The sequence below is a fragment of the Bos indicus x Bos taurus genome, chromosome 9, assembly GCF_003369695.1.
Source record: "Bos indicus x Bos taurus breed Angus x Brahman F1 hybrid chromosome 9, Bos_hybrid_MaternalHap_v2.0, whole genome shotgun sequence".
Taxonomy (NCBI): Eukaryota; Metazoa; Chordata; class Mammalia; order Artiodactyla; family Bovidae; genus Bos; species Bos indicus x Bos taurus.
The window spans coordinates 74,639,483-74,662,061 of record NC_040084.1 but is presented as its reverse complement, the minus strand read 5'-3'; the positions used below and the strand labels follow the sequence as shown (position 1 = coordinate 74,662,061).

Below are 22,579 nucleotides of genomic sequence, written 5' to 3'. Positions count from 1 at the left end.
TATGTGCTCTTGTTTTTTCTCTCATGGGCTTAAATAGCAGCACCGAGCATCACTCCATACAGACAGCATGCAAAGAAGGTCAGGGCCGTTCCCTGGGACCAAAAGTTGCATCATGTGTCCATGCCTAAACCAGTCACCAGCAAGGGAGATGGGTTTACCATGGCTAATTCAGGGAATCTGTTTCACCATCTCTAAACATTGCCACCTGCGCCTGACCAACAAACACTTTTTTGTAGCAAAGACGGAAGGGAATGGCTGTCGCCTGGAGAAACAACAGTGTCTGCCACAGTGGAATTGCTGCCATGTTAAAAAAAGAAAAATGTTACTCAATCGTGTCCGATCTTGCGACCCCATGGACTACACAGTCCATGGAGTTCTCCAGGCCAGAGCACTAGAGTGAGTAGCCTTACCCTTCTCCAGGGGATCTTCCCAACCCAGGGATCAAGCCCAGGTCTCCCACATTGCAGGCGGATTCTTTACCAGCTGATCCACCAGGGAAGCTGCCATGTTAGCTCAGTATTAAACACTTTGTCTTCAGCCTTGCCCTAGCTGGGGCACAGGATCTGAGGCTAACCATTTCCAAGAAAATGGTGCTTGTGCAGATTAGGTTGAGTGTTGGTTTGGGGCTTTAGGGAATTAATTGTCACTCCAGCACCGCCTCTGCCCTGCCCTTTTCCCCAGACTCCCAGAGGAGCCAGGAAACGTTTACCTTACATGTTGGCTTTATGGCTCAGCAGCGCCTCTGTGTGGTGAGTTCCAGTAGCAAGGGAGGTGAGGAGAGAGGACTCCTCATCCCACATCACTCCCATCTTGGGCCCTGGGCTTTGCACCACTGAAATGGAACATTCCCTGGCAGCACTCACAGCCTTCCAGGAATCTAACATTCTGGAAATGCTCTACTTCTTTCCTACAAAACTAGCCCAGGCAATCTGGGAAATCTCTCTTTGGCTGCTCCCAGAACGGGGCTGATGGAGGATAGATTTTACCAGAGTTGCCTGGCCAGTGTTCATCAGTCGCTGTGTTCCATCGCAGGTTGAACTCTGCTCAGCTGGCTCTGCACTGAGCGCCCCTGTCGTGATCTGAGGCTTGGCCTTAGAAAGCAGCTCAGTTGCAGGCTCTGAGGATAAGGCTGCATTGTGTGCAAGGAGTGTGCAGGTAACAGCTGCAGCTCTTGGCTCACATATTTTTAGAAGGTCACCTGAGGCCAACAGGATTTAGAAGCCACTTTCCAAATTACCAGCTGAAGCTACCGGCTGCTATTTTAATTTAAGTCCCTCTGTACTCTGGTTAAGAAAGCTGAGTTCCAGGAGTACCTTTCTGTGGTCTCCTCCCTCTCTAGGCCTCACATACAGCAACATTTGCTCTGTGTTAACTCAGGTCACATCCCCGTTACCTGACAGATGTGCACTGAAAGTAGTTTTTTAGTAAATCAGCCCCGAGTTTGAAAGGATCTGTTTTTAAGATGCATGGTCCTAGCAGAGGACTAGGTGTTGTGGAGATGAATTGTGGCTGTTCGAGTTGCTTTGGCCCAAAGGAAAGTTCTGGACCACCTCAGAGTCTCAGGCTTCATTACTCACTTCACTAGCCCAGCCAAGACCTCAGCCTCTGGCAGTATTTTAAGTGGGTGGGTAAAAGCTTGTTTCTCTGGTTCTTTTACATTTACAGAATTAAACTGCAATCAGAATTGACTACAATACAATACTTGATCAGTTTAGACACATTTATCAACTGCTTTATTTCCATAAAAATATTTATGTTGTTACTTCTATATTGTTGACAATAATATTTTTATAGGGAATATAAAATATTTTATAGGGAATGCCATCTATCTTGTCACTTATTTAAGTTTGATACATATTAATTTAATACTGATTTTAACTCAGCTTTAGTAATAAACTTAAGAAATAAATTCCCACATTTAATTTTCATCTTGGCCCTGCAGATCATTCATGCTTTTAAAATGGTCATCAAATTTCTTATGTTCAAACCTTATTAGCATATTGAATTTTTCATAAATTAGGTCACACTTTATAGCAACGATGGACACTATATACATGTGTCTTTACACATACATGGGCTTCCCTGGTGGTTAAGACTGTAAAGAACCTGCCTGCAATGTGGGAGACCTTTGGGTTTGATTCCTGGGTTAGGAAGATCCCCTGAAGGAAGGCATGGCTACCCACTCCACTGTTCTGGCCTAGAGAATTCCATGGACAGAGGGGCCTGGCGTGCTAAGTCTACGGGGCTGCAAAGTCAGACATGACTGAGCAACTAAACACATACATACGCATACCTACTTGCTGTACTATTTTCTGAAGAAATAGAAGCACCATTTTAATTAGGAAGTACAACTAAAGATAATTCATAAGTAATTATCTTTAAAATCTTGCAGAGATTTTATTCAAATTAATGTTTTTCTTTCTCAGAAAAGAAATATCACTCAATTGTAGTAATTAAATTTCTTGGATCAGGAGGTTTTTACTCTAAAGATGAAGGCACAACAGTTAATAGGTTAATCTGCTAAAAATCAAGTTTTAGAATTTAATGAGACTAATTCTCCTAGATTCTCCTGGAAGCTGTTTTATTGGAGTACAGAAATGTTTAAGTAAACATCACCCTTGTGGCTTGAGAATGAACTACAGTTTCCGTCTAAATAGTTTGTCCTTGAAGAATTATGGGCTAGGAAAATTTACTCTGAGTATATTATTAACAATTAAATTACTGTTACGTTATTTCCATTCAGATGACTCAACCTTTGTTGTTGTTTTTCCCTTGTGTTCTAGAAAGGTATACATGAGTGGAATTTTAGTGCTTCTTCTGTCAGGGGTGTGAGGTAAGTCTCCTTGGTTTTGTTTACTTAGAAAACATTTTTCTAGAGCCTGAATGTCTTGGATAGGACTTATAGTCATGATTTAAAAATGCAAAGAACTTCAAGCACCCTTCGGTTGATAAAAATGCTCAGCCTTCTTCAGACTCACTATCTTCATTACAAAAAGATTTGCAACAAAAGCTTCATGGACTCTGTACTTGTCACCTACTTAAAATACGGTGACTGAGAGATAAGTGTGATTGTAGACCAGAGTCAAGGTAAGGATAGAAGGGAGCTGTTGGAGGTCCTCTCCAGCTGGGGGAGCTGATGGTTTACGTTAGAGGATGATTTTTATGGGGTTTCTTGGTATACCAGGAACTACTCTCTCTTTAGATGTGTTGAAAACACATGTACTGTCTACTGGATCGGGTCCTCTAGCTAATACTAAAGAAGGCAATAGCACCCCACTCCAGTACTCTTGCCTGGAAAATCCCATGGACGGAGGAGCCTGGTGGGCTGCAGTCCATGGGGTCGCAAAGAGTTGGACACCATTGAGGCGACTTAGCAGCAGCAGCAGCCAAAACTAACATGGTGAGATTATGGGAATTCAATTTTTAATGACTTTTCCTGAGATCTCTGTTCATCACATGTTCTTGAGGTTACAGTGGCTTCCTTCAGTTTGGACATTGCCATCATAATGCCCATGCCTGGCATTTAGAAATGAGACTTTTTCAGAGTCAAGAGCCCCTGGTTAAGTGTTTACAGAAGTTTATGAGAAACCAACTCTTGCCCATTTCAAACCAAATTAGTTGCATTTACTTCTGTTTGTCCCGTATAAATAAAAATGAGAAAAGCCAGATTCCTGCAGACCTGTTATGCAATACTTTGTTGCTTTGGGCATAATGGTAATTGGTTTTGTTGGAGCATGAACTGGTGGAGTTGTCTGAGTCACTGATAATTGGAGTTTGCCTGGCAAAACCACCTGTTACCTTGTGAATGATGTGAACAGAAGCAGGCCAGACTGACTCATTATATATCTTTCCAGTCCATGCCTTCTCAGATAAAGTATTACTCTCCTAATATTTAATTTTTAAGACCAGACACTACTTATTGCTGCCTTTTTTAAGCCATCCATCTAAAAAAGTATGGTAAGTATAAATCTCTCTTTGTCATATTTATTTTCCAATGAGTTAATTTTCTCTAATGATGTATGGCATCGCTCCACAGCCTTTGTTGTGACTGACAATATCAACATGGAATGATCATTTGTGGCTACTGCCGATTTGTGTGTTGAGAAACTTGAGTTCCAGTGTGTGACTTCAAAGAGATCTAACTTTTCTTGGCCTCCTCCTCTATAAATAGAAGACAAACTATAGAAAAAAATCCAGCTGTCAGCCGTTTATCTTGCATCAGCTCATTTGGCATTTATTGAACGCCAGCTATTTGTCAAATGTTGAGAAGGATACAAAAATGACTAAGACCCGAACTCTTCCCTTGAAGCACTCACAACCCAGCAGGGCAATAGACATTTAATAACTAATGACATTACAGTATGAAATTAGCAGAAGTATGTTCAAAGACCAGAGAGACAAGAGGAAATCTTTCTGTTTCAGTTGGAAGTAGCGAAGTGAGATGGAGTAAGGTCTAAGCTGGGCCTCAAATGATGGATAGAATTGCTGCAAGAAGTGAAAAATGATGTGCATTCCAAATGGAAGGAACAGCAGATGCAAAGGCATAAAATAGGGATTGGAGAACAATAGCCCACAGACCAAATATGACCTGCTGCCTGTTTTTGTAAATAAAGTTTTATTGGAACTCAGCCATATTTATTCATTGTGTATTGCCTGAGGCTGCTCCAACAGCAAAACTGAGTAGTTTGGCCTTCAAAGCTTGATATATTTACTCTCTGGCTCATTACAGAAAATATTTGCCAACCCTTGGCGTAAAGGAGCGTGGCATGACTGTAAACTCAAAATTGTTTCAATTGCTGTAAACTAAATAACTGGCTGAGTCCAATCCAAGTGCTATTTGGTATTTCTTCACTCCTCTGTACTGTCTACAGGAATGAGCTGCTTTTACTGCCTCCACACATTGCCTTCCCAGCTTTGAAAGAATTTTATTGTTCGACAGATCTTATAGAACCAGAATCATCGGGTCTGTAAGCCAGCTGATATGTGTGCTTTTCTTCCCAGCGCACAATTTAGTGCTACGACAGGCAAGACCTGTTCTCCACACTAAGTTGTAGGCCACGTAGGTTATGTGCCTGCAACACCCTGAGCAGCCTTATCTGTAGGAAGACAATTCTCAGAATATTAAATAATTTTAGTACTGTGGTACAGGGAGTGTCACTTGTGAAGTGCTATTTATAACATTTTGGTATAAACAGCATTGATATCATACTTGGGACTGAATATAAAAAGCATTCCTTTTTCATCACAATTCATGGAAGGTATTGAGATGACTGTGAATAATTCTCTTTTGTTTGTTTCAGTATTTCTAAATTTGAAGAACGATGCTGTTTTCTGTACGTGCTTCACAATTCTGACGATTTCCAAATCTACTTCTGTACAGAACTTCACTGTAAAAAGTACGTATTAGTCATTGTTGATGTGTGAAAAAGACTGTTCTTACCTGATCATTATTTTTAATTAGTGAATGAACATGTAGCTCCTGTAGAGAATTCATGGCCATGTGCTTATATAAATATTTCATTTGGGTTGGTATTTTATAATTATGTGGCTTGTTTAACTGAGAAATTTAGGACCTCTCTTTAATAAATCAACCTTTTTCTTAGTCATAACTTACTTTTCCACAGACAAAACTTGAACCAAATTTACCAGTTAATTGCCAAGTCTTAGGTCTCATTTTTAAAGAGCTCATGTATTCTATGGTTACCAAAATTTTCATTCTTGAATGAAATTCTCACCATTATCTACAACAGTGACTCCTAACTCTAGTTCATATTAGAGTCAACTGGTGGGCTCTAGAAAGTGTTTGAGCTGTACCCTGGACTGATTATATTGAATTTTGAAGTGGAGGAACATATTGAGTTAAAAACCAGTGATCTAATTTACACCAATAAAAGATAATCCAAAAATCCATGAATTGCTTTGTATGTTTGTGTTAACCTCCCTGGGTATATTTCTCCTGGGCTAATAACTGAGTTCTTCTCAGTGCCTAATTGTGGGGACCTGTAGAAATGAGTGGGTCTTCCAAGGTGGCTCAGCAGTACAGGATCCACCTGGCAAGCAGGAAATGTGGGTTTGATACCTGGGTCAGGAAGATGCCCTGGAGAAGGAAATGGCAACCCACTCCAGGATCCTTGCCTGGGAAATCCCATGGACAGAGGAGCCTGACTGGCTACAGTCCATGGTGTCGCAAAGAGCTGGATATGACTTAGCAACTAAACAACAAGTAGAAGTGAGTTACAGTTGGGACACCAAAGTGCAGTAAAAGCCAGCTTGGACTTAAAATTTTGTTGGGGGTTATTCTTATTCAAATAATCACTATTTGACACCATTATAAATGATTGATACACTAGCTACAATATACACTCAGTCTTTTTATCTTGGCACCAAAAATATGTATGCTTAATTATGATTCTTAGCTAAAGTTTTATCTTTAAAAGGCAATGCCAAAGAGTGCTCAAACTACCGCACAATTGCACTCATCTCACACGCTAGTAAAGTAATGCTCAAAATTCTCCAAGCCAGGCTTCAGCAATACGTGAACCGTGAGCTTCCAGATGTTCAAGCTGGTTTTAGAAAAGGCAGAGGAACCAGAGATCAAATTGCCAACATCTGCTGGATCATGGAAAAAGCAAGAGAGTTCCAGAAAAACATCTATTTCTGCTTTATTGACTATGCCAAAGCCTTTGACTGTGTGGGTCACAATAAACTGTGGAAAATTCTGGAAGAGATGGGAATACCAGACCACCTGACCTGCCTCTTGAGAAATGTGTATGCAGGTCAGGAAGCAACAGTTAGAACTGGACATGGAACAACAGACTGGTTCCAAATAGGAAAAGGAGTACGTCAAGGCTGTATATTGTCACCCTGCTTATTTAACTTCTATGCAGAGTACATCATGAGAAATGCTGGGCTGGAAGAAGCACAAGCTGGAATCAAGATTGCCAGGAGAAATATCAGTCACCTCAGATATGCAGATGACACCACCCTTATGGCAGAAAGCGAAGAACTAAAGAGCCTCTTGATGAAAGTAAAAGAGGAGAGTGAAACAGTTGGCTTAAAGCTCAGCATTCAGAAAACTAAGATCATGGCATCTGGTCTCATCACTTCATGGGAAATAGATGGGGAAACAGTGGAAACAGTGTCAGACTTTATTTTTTTGGGCTCCAAAATCACTGCAGATGGTGATTGCAGCCATGAAATTAAAAGACGCTTACTCCTTGGAAGGAAAGTTATGACCAACCTAGATAGCATATTCAAAAGCAGAGACATTACTTTGCCAACAAAGGTCTGTCTAGTCAAGGCTATGGTTTTTCCAGTGGTCATGTATGGATGTGAGAGTTGGACTGTGAAGAAAGCTGAGCGCCGAAAAATTGATGCTTTTGAACTGTGGTGTTGGAGAAGACTCTTGAGAGTCTCTTGGACTGCAAGGAGATCCAACCAGTCCATTCTAAAGGAGATCAGTCCTGGGTGTTCTTTGGAAGGACTGATGCTAAAGCTGAAACTCCAATACTTTGGCCACCTAATGTGAAGAGTTGACTCATTGGAAAAGACTCTGATGCTGGGAGGGATTGGGGGCAGGAGGAGAAGGGGACGACAGAGGATGAGATGGCTAGATGGCATCACCGACTCGATGGATGTGAGTCTGAGTGAACTCTGGGAGTTGGTGATGGACAGGGAGGCCTGGTGTGCTGCGATTCATGGGGTCACAAAGAGTTGAACACGACTGAGTGACTGAACTGAACTGAATGTATAGTAAAAAAAAGACTTGGAAATAAGAAAGAATTCCTAGCACGTGTATTGTTGACTTTTCTACTTACACTTGAATTCTCAAGGCTATTCATTTATTTCAATGATAATTATAGCTAAGATTTATGGAGTACTATATAAATCTTATAGGCCTATATCTATTTTAATCTTCAAATAAACTTTATTAGGTAGGTAATATTAATAGTTTTGTAGAAAACAGTTAAAGAAAAAAGTAGAGTCTTGGAGAGTTTATGCTTTTGAACTGTGGTGTTAGAGAAAACTCTTGAGAGTCTCTTGGACTGCAAGGAGATCAAACCAGTCAATCCTAAAGGAAACCAGTCCTGAATATTCATTGGAAGGACTGACACTGAAGATGAAGCTCCAATAATTTGGCCACCTGATTCAAAGAGCTGACTCATTCGAAAAGACCCTGATACTGGGAAAGATTGAGGGCATGAGGGGAAGGGGACAACAGAGAATGAGATGGTTGGATCGCATCACCGACCCTATGGACGTGAGTGTGAGCAAGCTCCGGGAGTTGGTGATAGACAGGGAAGCCTGGCATGCTGCAGTCCATGGGGTTACAAAGAGTCAAATATGACTGAGCAACTGAACTGAACTGGAGAGTTTAACTAGCCTATAATCATATATAGCCAAAAAGCATAAAATTTGGGATTTGAACGAGGCACATACAACTCTGGAATCCAAGCATCTAAAAATTACCTGTGCTCCCATCCCACCAGAAGTGTATTTTCTACTTAGAATGTTCACGTTAGAAAATTTTGTGTGAATAGCTGATGGAAATCTTTACCCCAGATCTTTAGAATTTGTTTAGGTCTTTCATGTTCTTCTTCCTTTTGGTTAAATTTACTTGTGTCTTTAACTCATCAAGATATGTCATCTTCATCAGAGCATACTGTCATTCTAATCAGGTTTGGGATCTTTTTTCTCCGTATCATTAACCTCCAAGAAATGTATGTATAGAGGAAGGAAGAGTGAAGAATGTAGTGTCACAAGCAAACTCCAGAGAGAGGCTCCCAACTCCCAAATGGACATTGTTGGGGACCTCCCTGGTGGTCCAGTGGTTAAGACTGCACTTCCACCATAGGGGGTGTGAGTTCAATCCCTGGTCAGGGAACTAAGATCCCACATGCTGCACAGCCAAAATGTAAAATTAATTAATTAAATAAGGTCCCTGGGTGCTGTTCTCTTGGGCACTGAGTCCTTTGTCTTTTAGTGCATGTATTAAAAAACAAAACAAAATGAACATTACCGATTTTGCTCATTGTCATATTTCTAAAGGCCAGAACAATGTTTATTCCATTAGACACTCAATGGTATTTGTTGGATGGATGGATTAAAAAAAAAAAGCACTGTATAAGAAAAAATTTTTTTTCCTTCCTATGTAGGGAAAACCCCAATTCTTCCCTACTATGTTTCTTTTCTGTGTGTCTCCTTTATTCCTCACAAAACACCTCATTTCTGATATTTCTTATCCTCAAATGTGTGGAGATTTCCCCCCCACAACAATTCTTTGTGACACCTGCAATTGAACTCAGTCGACCTGGAGGTAGAGTGAGATCCCATAGGCTAAGGGCTCAGTCCCATAAGACTGTTTCTTCCCTTGACTTCAGGTGCCAGTTCCAAGCCCAGGTTATCACCACCTGTGTTTTAGACAAATCAGTTATAGCTCAGAGGTCCTGGTGACACCCTTCTTGGGTTTGATTAATTTGCTAGAGAGGCTAACAGAACTCACACTTAACGTTCATCAGATCATTAAAGGACATAATACAGATGAACAGCCAGATGAAGTGATTTGTAAGCTGAGGTCTGGGAGGGTCCTGAGTGCAGGAGCTTCTGTTCCTGTGGAGTTGGGTGAGTCACCCTCCCTGTGTGAATGTTTGCACCAACCTGGAAGCTCTCTGAATCCCTTACTATTGGTATTTTGTGGACGCTTCCTCACATGTGTGTGTGCGTGTGTGTGTGTGCATGTGTGTGTGTGTGTGTGGTCAGTTGCTCATTCGTGTCCAGCTCTTTGCAACCCCATGGACTGTAGCCTGCCAGGCTCCTCTGTCCATGGGATTTTCCAGACAAGGATACTGGAGTGGGTTGCCATTTCCTCCAGGGGATCTTCCCTACCTAGGGGTCAAACCGTGTCTCCTGCATTGACAAGCGGATTCTTTACCACTGAACCACCTGGGAAGCCCCATTCCTCAAGTAGGCATGAATATGAACAGGTAATAACTCCACTTCCAGCCTCTCTCCCATCTATGAAGGATGGGAGGTAAGATTGAAAATTCTTTCAATCTTTTAATCATGTTTTGGTATAATCATGTTTCAGGCTTTTAATCATGTTTTGGTATTTCTGGTGATCAGTTCCCATCCAGGAGTCATTCAGAAGCCCGCCTAGAATCGCCTCATTAGAACAAAAGATGCTCCTGGTTCTCTATCACTTAGGAGCTTATGAAGGTTTTAGGAGCCCTGTATCAGGGACAGGTCTAAGACAAATATTAGAATACAAGATGTTCCTCGTACTCTTATCAGTCAGAAAATTACAAGGATTTTAGGATCTCTGTGCCCAGGACCTGGGGCAGAGGCCAGTATATTTATTTTCTATGCTTTCATAGGTATAGAGATAACAGAAAAGTTCTGAGTTGTGGTAGGAAGCTTTTCTCGCCACACAGTAACCTGTTCTTTCCTTGGGCTGACTGTGCACCGCATGACCTACCCGTGATATCATCAGCCCCTGTTCAAAGTGCCTCCCTTACTCCATGTCTGGACTAGAAACCATTAGCATCCCCTCTGGAGGGACAGACTCAGCTAGTGCCCAGAGGGAAAATCTGTTTCTTGCCATAATTTTTTTTTTTTAAAGCTCTGCAATGATCTCCAGAAAACAAAACAAAACTTTACAAGAATAATTACTGAAGAAAATGTTTATCACCAAAAGAGAGGTGGCTTCTGTCACAAACATAACAGATAGCCATTCCTGGTTCACATCAGTATTTTGCAGACCGTGTATAGGGGACCCCACATGGATACTGAGGTGCTCAGGCTGAAGTTTCAGGAACTGAGATCAAACTCTAACTGAGTAGTTAGAGACACTACTTCAGAAGGTGGATGTTTCTGTTATGTCCCGTTTAATAATATTAATAGCAAAACAATAATAGTTAATATTTAATGAGGAGTGCCCTGCCTTGAGCACTTTACTAGTCATTTTCATGTATTCCCCACTTACAGTTAGAGAATGAGTCTCAGAGAGGTGGAGGAATTTGTCCCAAATCGTGTAAATACTCCCAATCCTGGTCTTATACACAAGTCCACATTCTTTACATTTCTCTGTCCTTGTCCAGCCTTACCATTCTGATTGTGTAAAGTGTCATGTTACTATTATCTGAAGTGTTAGACATTGTCTGAAATTTCTGTCAAATTATACTAACCTGTGTTTTCTTTTTGGAAAACCTTATTTTTCACACTGATGCTCATACTTTATTGCCTGACTCCTCTAGATCCCAGCTTTTGCTCTGAAGTCACTTTAAAACGTGCTTGGATATATTTAATATGTTAGCTATTATGAGTGACCACATACCCATTTTCTCTGTAGGTTTTTTGAAATGGTGAACACCATTACTGAAGAGAAGGGGAAAAACACAGAGGAAGGAGATTGTGAAGGTGACTCCCTGGAGGTAATTTTTACAAAATTTCTCTTGTGGCTAATTTTTTTAAGTGATCTATTTCAAGTTTTACTGAAGGAAAGGTGTGTGTGTACATGTGAGAGAGAGAGAGAGAGAGCAGGCATGTTACATGAGTAGTGGTGAGGAGTAGAGAGTCTAGAGTCTATAAGCTGTTCCTTAATGTTAAAAACAGCTTTGAGAATCCCTTTGGTTAAAAAGGGCTAAAAAGCAAACATCACAGAGCTCTTAGGAACGTCATGTTTTTGTATCTTACTTATAGAGAGTAACTATGCTTTTATCTCTGAGGGTGTTGATAACCCTCAATGCAAGAGTCATAGTGCCCTTGCATGTTTTTCTTCTCCTCTGAGATATGCTGCAATTCAGACCAGCAAAATTTCATGAAAATTCTGAATGATAGAAGCGTTTGCATCCCTCATTCATATGCTTACATGGAGAATCTGAAACAATAGAAGATAAACAGAATAAAGAGAGGATATGATAGCACTCATCCCGATGCTGTTCCTTTCAATCTACCCTTCCTTGTGCCTCCTGGGTGTAGTACACTGCAGACACCCGTTTTTCAACTGTGTCCATTTTATCCATCCTGTCTGTCTGCTGTGTGTCAAAGAGTGTTCTACCACAGTGAGGACCAGTACTGGGGAGGTTCAAGAGTGCTGACTCTCACACTGGGGCATCTTCAGTGTCTGAAAGGTGACATTTCTCCAGACATGAAATGGGCCTCTGCTTTCTCCAAGCCCTTCCCATTTTATGACTTGGGAGAGAATTCTAAATTCAAGAAGTATTGAAATTTACATTTAAATGTTTGAATTTTGAAACATTTGAAATTTTCAATTATTTTCAAATAATTGAAAATTAAATTCAATTTAATATTGAAATTTAAATGTTAAAGTGAAATTGAACTACAGCACCAGTCTGACTGGTATACTTATGTTTTAGATCACCTTGATACTGTCATCTTGTATACTAGCAGTGTACTTAAGTTTTATGTAAGCATAGTGGTAGGGTAACAATCGAAGGAAATTTAAATATAACAACCAATTGTTAATTATGTCTATAATTAAATTCTGTAATTCTTTAGCAGTTACATGCATGTGTATATATGCTAAACTGTTTCAGTCATGTCTGAGCCTTTGCAACCTCATATGGAATGTAGCCCACCTGGCTCCTCTGTCCATGGGATTCTCCAGACAAGAATACTGGAGTGGGTTGCCATACTCTCCTCCAGGGGATCTTCCCAACCCAGGGATCAAACCCGAATCCTTATGTCTCCCATTGGCAGGCGGATTCTTTACCACTAGCACCACCCAGGAAACCCCGGAAGTAGCATAGCTTTGTTATTCCTGAATAGGCCTAAGGCTTTTTCATTTAAGTTATAAAAAGATGGAAGAAAAAAATAATCTTCTTTGGAAAAAAAAAATAATCTTCTTTGGAAAAAAAATAATCTTCCCCATGTACTAGCTTGCTGTCTGCAGAAGTAATAGACAGTACTTTGTTATGCTTAATATTTTGCAATGTTATATTTTCTTATTTAAGTGGTTATGTTAGAAACTAGATATCTTGACTTCCACATCAGTGCTCTTTTGACTGTACTTCATTATCTCTGTTTTTATTTGGGTTAAATTTAGCATTACTTGATACATAGCAACTGCCAGGGTAAAAGTTAACAATGAAAATGAAACAGTTCCATTAGTAATAAGTTATGAAGTGGATAGATTGGAAAACCCCTGAAGTTATTTTACAATAACATAAATTGCTGAGTTTAAAAAAAAACAAAACAGCGATATCTATTCTTTATTATTCCTCTTGAAAAGCAATCCATCTTATGATAAATGTACATAGCGTGGCCAGACTGTGATAGCCAGGTTGGGCACGCCTGGTCTTCATAAACTGACTGAATCATCAGTTCAGAGACTCTGCTCTAGAAACTCCTTTAACTACAGGCACAGCATAACATGGCTTGAATTCCCTTAGACTTTGTGGTGAATTACACTGGCTAATTTTTCTAAGACTGGGTCTCCTGTACTGTTAGAGGGACAGGTAGATTGCTTTTCAGAGAGCCGTCAAGAAGACCCCGGGTCAGGATCTCCCGATCTGTATGCAGTGGTAATCAGTGGGGTGGGCCCTGTGAGATACCCTTCCTGATCAGACAGTTCTCCTGCAAGCGCTGAGAACACTTACCAGCTAGATAAGGAGGGGAAACATTCAGTTTTTCTTCCTAGGAATGTCCGGGGGTTTTAGTAGATCTGACCTCACAAAAAACAACTCATACCGTAGAGCTCTCTGATTTATCAAAGTGCTCCTAACCCACTCTTCTCAAGAAAGTGTATGCATGCTTAGTTGCTCAGTAATGTCCAACTCTTTGCAACCCCATAGACTGTAGCCCACCAGGCTCCTCTATCCATGGGATTTTCCCAACAAGAATACTGGAGTGGGTTGCCATTTCCTCCTCCAGGGGATCTTCCCAATTCAGGGATAGAACCCAAGTCTCCTGCATTGGCAGATGGATGGATGCTTTACCACTGAGCCACCTGGGAGGCCTTCTCAAGAAAGTGCAGGGACACTATTCTTTTAATGTTAGAAAAACACTCTGATCCTTCTTATACGTCATTTGTGTTCTATCCGAATAATTTAAAATCTCTGACACAGAATGGCTTCTGCAGTATTCCCAGTGGATTGTATAGTCTATACAGTGAACTCAAGCATACTTGTTTTAAGTATTTTGGCTTAGTTTGCTATTATTGCTACAACTAGTGACATTGCTGATGTAGTCTTGGGTGTTCTGGTAGCATGACATGAATGAATGGATACAGTGATGTTCTGGGTTGTGAAGATGATGATGTCCATCTTGGCTTTCCAGGCCCTTCATGGCCCTCCTAGTCCCTTCATGGCCAGAGCACCTATACAACATGAGTTATTAACCTGAACTTATATTTTTGCATAACTTATGATAACTCCATTATAGTCTTGATCACATTTCTTAGATATTTTCAATATTCATGACTAACATTGTGTGTGCATGGGCTAAGTCGCTTAAGTTGTGTCCAACTCTTTGTGACCCCATGGACTATAGCCCACCAGGCTCTTCTGTCCATGGGTTTCTCCAGGCAAGAATACTGGAGTGGGTTGCCATGCCCTCATCCAGGGGATCTTTTGGACCCTGGATTATGTCTCCTGCATTGGCAGGTGGGTTCTTTACAACTAGCACCATAACATCAGGTTTTTAGTATTCTAAATATTTGATTAAAATTTGTTCCTTAATTTCATTACTGCAAACTGAACTCAAACTTCAGGCTGTGAATGATATACTGAAAATAATTCCTTCTCTTCCTATTCTTTACAGTATAAGTGAGAAGGATTACTTTGGTGTTTAAGATTTTATATGCAGAATAATTATTTTCTGATCTTCACCTCCATTTGAGATAGAATTCAAATTGGCCCAAAACAAAATTAAAATTTTAGAAAGATCAGATGTTCTTTTTAAATGTTTTTTAACTTTTCATGGGGTGATAGCAGCATTTGGCAGACATTAGCTATTAATGTGGTTCCATAAACCACAAATTTGAACTAAACCTTAGACTTCCTGGTGTTTGAAAAACTTACCTAAAGTCCAAGTTAAGCTTTGCTTTTCTTTCTGATTTTGAATGCTTTTTATCTGAAGCAGTACAATTGTGGGAGGGATTCAGGCTTGTTTGGGTCATGGTCAAACCCTTCTTCCAATTGATCAAACCTGACTCTACTCTAGTAAGATCCCTGTTCTGGGGTCAGAGGCCTTGGGTTTTAGCTCTGACTTTGCCAATAACCAGTGTGATAACTTTGGACATAATTCTTACTCCTGCTGGATTAAGATGATACCATTCCTTAAATGAGAGTTGAACAAGAAGATCTTACATGTCCTTTCCTAGCTCACATTTTAAACAAATTTCAAGATTAGTACAAACTGTACAAGGTTTCCTAAATATAGCTCAATACCACTGTCAGAGGGCTTCTCTATTTTTAAACAGAAAGAGAAACAACTTCTTTTGATTCAAGGCCATGTTTTTGATTCAGGGCTATCTTTTGAAATGGAAGAGGTATGAACCCATAGCTTAAAGAACTTATTATATTAATAAATTTACACTGAACTCATTGAACAATTGATTGTAGTCAACTGTCAGGGTTTGAACACTTACCATCCGTGGTCCGTGTTTTTGTTCTCCCAGCCTTTCATGTCTGTACTAAGAACAAGGGCATCTGCACAGGTACCCAAGCCAGATACCTCCGAGAATCTCTGCTCCAGTCTCACAGCCAGTGTTTCTTCCAGCCCCTTCATTCCACTGTCAGTCCTCTATCTCACGTCCTCATCATCTCTCATATGGCCTGTTATCTCTCCTGCCATCAATAACACTGGCCCTGCCATCACTGGAGAGATCTCTCAGGCAGATTTAATCCTGTGACTTCCCTAATTAAAAAGCTTTTTTATTTTCTTAAGTTTTTTGTTTAAGAGTATAGTTGATTTACAATGTTGTGTTAGTTTCTGTAGTACAGCAAAGTCAGTTATACGTGGACATATATCCACTCTTTTTTAGAGTCTGTTCCCATATGGGTCATTACAGAGTAATGAATAGAGTTCTCTGTGCTATTCAGTAGGTTCTTATTCGTTGTCTATTCTGTATATAGTAGTATGTATATGTCAGTTCCATGTAAGTTTTTCTACATCTGTGACTCAACTTCTGGTTTGTAAATAGGCTCATTTGTACCATGTCTTTAGATTTTACATATAAGCATATGATATTTGTCTGTCTGACTTAATTCACTCAGTATGACACTCTCTAGATCCATCCATGCCACTGCAAATGGCATTTTAAAACATAAAAATAAAAATCTTTGATGCTGTTCTTTTTAGAAGATTTCTGCACCATACAATATTCTTATCTCTCTGGCTGTAACCTACCCTTTCCTTTCCACCCTGCCGTCCTGCAGTGCCAAACTCCTGTCCATTATTCAAACAGCCATGCTGTTCCAGCCTGTGGACTTGGCATGCAGATGCCCAACTCCACATGCTTTTTCTCATTTGTTTTACTTGGTGACTCTGCTCTAACTTTTTGAGATACAACTCAAGGGTGCTTTTTACCTTGAACCATTTTCACCACATCTTTTCACTTTTCTCTGCCCTTAACAGCATTTTTGCCCCGTCCTCGGCCCTAACTCTTTTCATTTCCCTGTAGTTCAGTAGCCTGCATTGGACTATTTACATCCCAAGGCTGGACTGTTGCCCTCTTTCCCTTTTCACCCCATCGTCTTGCGGGGGTCAGGCATCCAAGCCGTTCATTCCAAAGGCTTAGAAGGGTTTGAAGCTGAGGAGTGACAAAACCAGAGTTGTTTAGACAATATCTCAAACTGGGAGGAGAGGGATAGAGATTGGAGGAGGGCAGAGTAAATGCTGGGGAATGAGCTTGATGATTGTTTAATCAATGTGAAGTCAATGAAAGAATGAATACCATAATCAAGCTGAATACCACAATCAAGCCACTCTCCGCCCATTTGCTTAATCTCTCCCTCTCTCTTTTTTAGTTGTTTGGAAGAAACCATAAATTACTGAGTTCCTTTGGTGTTCAGCACAGAATGTGTTGCCTTCCTCTTCATGCCTCTTTCAAACATACAGATATTCTCCTTCCCTTTTCCCATGGTGCTCCTTTTTCTTTTATGCATTTGTACATCACTGTTTTATCAGAATGGGCATCCAATTGACACAAGCCTGAAGTAATCATAGCAGCTGGCCCTGTGAACCTGTTTCTGTGTCATTTCCAGGCTGCATAGAGAGGAAGTTGCCCCCTGTGTGATGGATTAGGAACAAGTAAGACAAATGAAATGTTTTCCTTTCACTCAAACATCTGCTGGATGATGAAACCTTACCATTTATTTTTTGATGATTTGCCTCACAAACATTAACCATGAATTATGGTTTAGAATTCATTTAAATCAATTCAGAGTCACCCAGTAGCACACTGGTTTGTTTTTCTTTGGCCTTGTGTTTCTATTTTTGTACAGATCTGGCTCAGCGGTAAAGAACCTGCCTGCCAGTGCAGGAAAGGCGGGTTCAACCCCTGGGCTGGGAAGGTGCCCTGGAGAAGGAAATGGCTACCCACTCCAGTATTCTTGCCTGGGAAATCCCATGGACAGAGGAGGCTGGCAGGCTACAGTCCATGGGGTCATAAAAGAGTTGGACGTGACTTAGTGACTAAACCACAACCAGACCTGAAGCTGATCACCCACAGTTACTGCACTGCCTTGGAATAGCTGTCACTATGGTGTTGTATGATAAGAATATGTTTGTTACTCATTCATTCGTTCCGTTGCAAGAAAAAGAAACTTTTTTCCTCTGTCAACTCATGTTCAGTGATTAGAGGCCTGCAAATTAACTGACAAAGATTAACAGGAGAAAAGACAACAGTTTATTCCTGTGTGAGGGAATATGCAAAGAAGTAATTCCTGCAAAGCTAGATTTAAAAGTTTATTTATCTTAATAGGAAAAGTCTTTGGGACTTCCCTGGCAGTCCAGTGGTTGAGACTTCACCTTCTAATGCAAAGGATGTGGGTTCAATTCCTGGTCAAGGAATTAAGATCCTACATGCATCATGGCCAAAAATCCAAAACATGAAACAGAAGTAATATTATAACATGTTCAATAAAAACTTTAAAAACTGGTCCACATCAAGAAAAAAAGCACGGTAAAAAATTTTTTTAAAGAAAAGTTTTTAGAAGGACTTCAAGGGCAAGCAACATGGTGGGAAACTAATGAGAAACAAGTGGAAAGTATGGGAAGTTTTGAAAAAGGTTTTGTTTAGTAATTTCTCATCCAGATATGAAAAGTGAATGTGAAGTAGCTCAGTCGTGTCCCACTCTTTGCGACCCCATGGAGTGTAGCCTATCAGGCTCCTCCATCCATGGGATTTTCCAGGCAAGAGTGCTGGAGTGGATTGCCATTTCCTTCTCCAGTGGATCTTCCCAACCCAGGAATCAAACCCAGGTCTCCCGCATTGCAGGCAGACACTTTACCACCAGGGAAGCTGGTGGTCCAGATATAAGGGGTCCTAAACCTCCTGGAGAGGAGATTGTGGCATCTATATTTTCAAGAGGCTTTGCTTAAGTCAGCAAAATATGTTTAGAAAAGGTTTTTTCTGCAGCTATTTCTTCAGTTGTTTTTATCTTAAAATAATCTTTATACCACATTAGGGAGTCCCAGTGGATCCCATCAATTCATTCACCAAATATATATTGGACACCTGCTATGAGGAAGACACTCTTCTAGGTACTGGGGATCTAGCAGGGAACAAAATAGAGGAAATTCTTACCTTCACTGAGCTTACACTCTAGTGGGAGACAGTAAGTAAGTAAAATGCATGCTGTGTTTGAGTAATGATCAACATAAAGGAGAAAAATTAAGCAGGGAAGGATTTAGGAAGTTATAGTGAAACAGAAATGTGATTTTACACAAGGAAGCCTTGAGGAGGGAAGATGTGAGTAAAGATCTGAGAAAGGAGAGAGCTATAGAAGTAGATATTTATACCTACCACATTTTTACTCTTCTCTTAATGCTATTAGTAATTAATGCTTTTAGCATTTACATCTTACTAAGGCATTATAACTAGAAAAGTAGCAAAGCTACGACTTGAGTCCTTGAGGTGACTACTAAGCTAAGGTAATTAATACCAGGGACAGCACGTGGCTTTTTAGAAGGTGACTGTTTTACTGTGAGTCCCTTGACAGTGCAAGGACTAAGTGAGTCACAGCTTTGGTGTTTGGCCTTGTCAAGATTGTCTTCCTACGCGCGCCAGTTTAGACAGTTCTGGGCAGGCAACAAGAGAGGCTGATTCTAGAAGCATTCCCATCGTTGCTTCAAAATGCAGTTGTCTCCCATAGCAACACCTGGTTTGTTAACCCATTGCCATAGAAATAGAATGCAAACTATATAAGCAGTGTAATTTTATTCTTATTTTTAAAAACACTTGATTCCCCCAGGCCCTGCCTTTTTTTTTTTTTCCCATTTTCGTTATTTAACAGACCCTTGGCTTTGGTCATGGAGAAGGCGATGGCACCCCACTCCAGTACTCTTGCCTGGAAAATCCCATGGACAAAGGAGCCTGGTAGGCTGCAGTCCATGGGGTCGCTAAGAGTCGAACATGACTGATCGACTTCACTTTCACTTTTCACTTTCATGCATTGGAGAAGGAAATGGCAGCCCACTGCAGTGTTCTTGCCTGGAGAATCCCAGGGACGGGGGAGCCTGGTGGACTGCCGTCTATGGGGTCGCAGAGTCGAACACGACTGAAGTGACTTAGCAGTAGCAGTAGCAGTGGCTTTGGTCAAGACTTCTTTCTACTTCTTCTGGTCATCACAGAGATAATTCTGTGTGCTTAAAGGTCTTGGAAGTCTTCTCAAGCCTGCCTTTTAAAATTATATCTCTTTATTGTAAGAAAAAGAAGAGGGGATTAAAAAAAAGAAGAAAGGGACTTCTGTGGTGATCCAGTTGGTAGGGCTCCACACTGTCAGTGCAGGGGGCCCTAGTTCAATCCCTGTTTGGAGAACTAGATCTGGCATGCTGCAAATAAGAGTTCATATGGCACAACTCAGAAGCCCGCACACTGCTGCAAAGATCCCGTGAGCCACACCTAAGAACCTAGCACAGCCAAAATAAATTAATTAATTAAAGAAGAAAAAAGAAACCAAGCGGCAATCATGCATTGGAATGGTTTTTGGTTTTATTGAAAGCCCTTTTGAGTTTCACTATGACCACTCTGTCTAACAGGAGGCAACTTCTATAGTTAATATTCTTTTAAAAAAAGAACAGTCTTCTGATGCCTTGCATTCCTGAGGGATACTAAACCTTGAGCAGTTTCATCGAGGCTTGTATATTCTTCACTATGCTAAGTAGGTATTCCTGTGGCAAAACTCCTCTCAATGAAGAACAAAAGGATACTGATGGTAAATGTTTTGTTTTGGCATCTGGTTGTTATCAAGGGAATTCTCTGATGGTTCAGTGGTTAGGGCTCCACAGTGGAAAAACAAACTAAGAAAAGGTTTCCGTTAAATTTTCTATAGCCCGATTGATTAAGCAAATATTCACTGAACCTCTACTGCAATACAAATATGGCTAAGACTAGGGACAGACCAATTCAAGATAAAGTCCTGGTTCTCAATGATCTCAGAGTAGAGACTGGAATGCAGATGGCCTAAGAGAAGAGTGAAAAATGCCTCCGTGAATGAGGGCAAAAGGCCTTGGAAGCCTATCAGACCAGAATCTAACCCAGCTTTGAGGATTAGGTGGACAGTTCAAGAAAGCTTCCTTATTTTAAAGGACGAGGCAGAACTCCTTAGGTAGAAAACGCCTGTGTATAAAGGCACAAAGATCTGGGGAACTTCACTGGGAGTTTTTGGAGGACATTGATGAGATAGCAGGCTGGACACAGAGGCAGCAAAGAGATTCTGAAGGATATTGACTCCAGGCCAAGGAGTTTGGATTTGATCCTGAAAGTGACGAGGAACACATAAAGCAGAAGCAGTGGTATGAATGTGGAAAGTTCACTTGGGAACCTTAGACTTTGGGAAGTTCACTGCTAACTTTTTGGAGAGTGAGTTGGAAAACCAAGCAACAGGGTAGGAGGTAGCAGGAAGGCCTGTTGAGGATTTGTAGAATGATACAGGAACAAGGGGACTTCCTAGGTGGTGCGAGTGGTAAAGAACCTGCCTGCCAATGCAGGAGATATAAGAGATGCAGGTTCAATCCCTGGGTCATGAAGATCCCCTGGAGGAGGGCATGTCAACCCATTCCAGTATTCTTGCCTGGAGAATTTCGTGGACAGAGGATCCTGGTGGGCTATAGTCTGTAGTGTCACAAAGAGATGGATACAACTGACGCGATTGAGCACGCACACACACACAGAAGCAAGGAGGGCCTGATCTGAGGCAAGAGCAGTGAGGATCAGCCTAGTGGCATTTGGCAGTCAATGTGACCTGGGGAGAAAGGGAAGAATGGAGTCTAAGATGGCCAACAGATGTCTACCCTCTGTCTGCTTGAATATATATGGGTATTCAGTGGATACCAAGAATATACTGGAACATCTTTACAATACTGGTGTTTGGAAACAGAACTGAGATCTATCTTATAAGTTCTTACACTGTGAAAAAGATTTTCCTGCAGCATTGGTGGTATGAAGAATAGAAAATCTAGAATCTGATGTTATTGTTATTCAGTCCCTCAGTTGTGTCCTATTCTTTGTGACCCATAGACTGCAGCACACCAGGCTTCCCTGCCCTTCACCATCTCCCCAAAGTTGACTCAAAGTCACGTCCGTTTAGTCGATGATGCCATCTAACCATCTCATCCTCTGTCACCCCCTTCTCCTCTTGCCTTCAATCTTTCTCAGCATCAGGGTCTTTTCAATGAATTGGCTCTCTGCATCAGCTGGCTAAAGTATTGGAGCTTCAGCATCAGTCTTTCCAATGAATATTCAGGACTGATTTCCTTTAGGATTGACTGGTTTGATCTTGCTGTCCAAGGGACTCTCAAGAGTCTTCTCCAGCACCACAACTCAAAAGCATCAATTCTTCGTTGTTCAGCCTTTATGGTCCAACTCTCACTTCCATACATGACTACTGAAAGCCATAGCTTCAACTATATGGATCTTTGTTGGCAAAGTGATGTCTCTGCTTTTTAATACGTTGTTTAGGTTTGTCATAGCTTTTCTTCTAAGGTGCTGCTGCTGCTGCTAAGTCGCTTCAGTCGTGTCCGACTCTGTGCGACCCCAGAGACGGCAGCCCATCAGGCTCCACCATCCCTGGGATTCTCCAGGCAAGAACACTGGAGTGGGTTGCCATTTCCTTCTCCAGTGCATGAAAGTGAAAAGTGAAAGTGAAGTCGCTCAGTCGTGTCCAACTCTTAGCGACCCCATGGACTGCAGCTTACCAGGCTCCTCCATCCATGGGATTTTCCAGGCAAGAGTACTGGAGTGGGGTGCCATTGCCTTCTCCGTTCCAAGGGGCAAGCGTCTTTTAATTTTGTTGCTGCCATCACTGTCCCCAGTGATTTTAGACCCCAAGAAAATAATATCTGCCACTGTTTCCATTTTCCCCTATCTATTTGCCATGAAGTGATAGGACTGGAT

General features: G+C 41.1%; 1 protein-coding gene across 1 annotated transcript in view; it reads left to right on the top strand.

Moving 5' to 3' along the window:
- Positions 1 to 22,579, top strand: part of MAP3K5 (mitogen-activated protein kinase kinase kinase 5) — a 228,988-nt gene that overhangs the window by 147,862 nt on the left and 58,547 nt on the right. Inside the window, exons 12-14 of the mRNA XM_027551670.1 lie at positions 2,784 to 2,833; positions 5,301 to 5,396; positions 11,348 to 11,429. Of these exons, the coding sequence (XP_027407471.1) occupies positions 2,784 to 2,833; positions 5,301 to 5,396; positions 11,348 to 11,429 (228 nt within the window). The remainder of the gene's footprint in view (positions 1 to 2,783; positions 2,834 to 5,300; positions 5,397 to 11,347; positions 11,430 to 22,579) is intronic.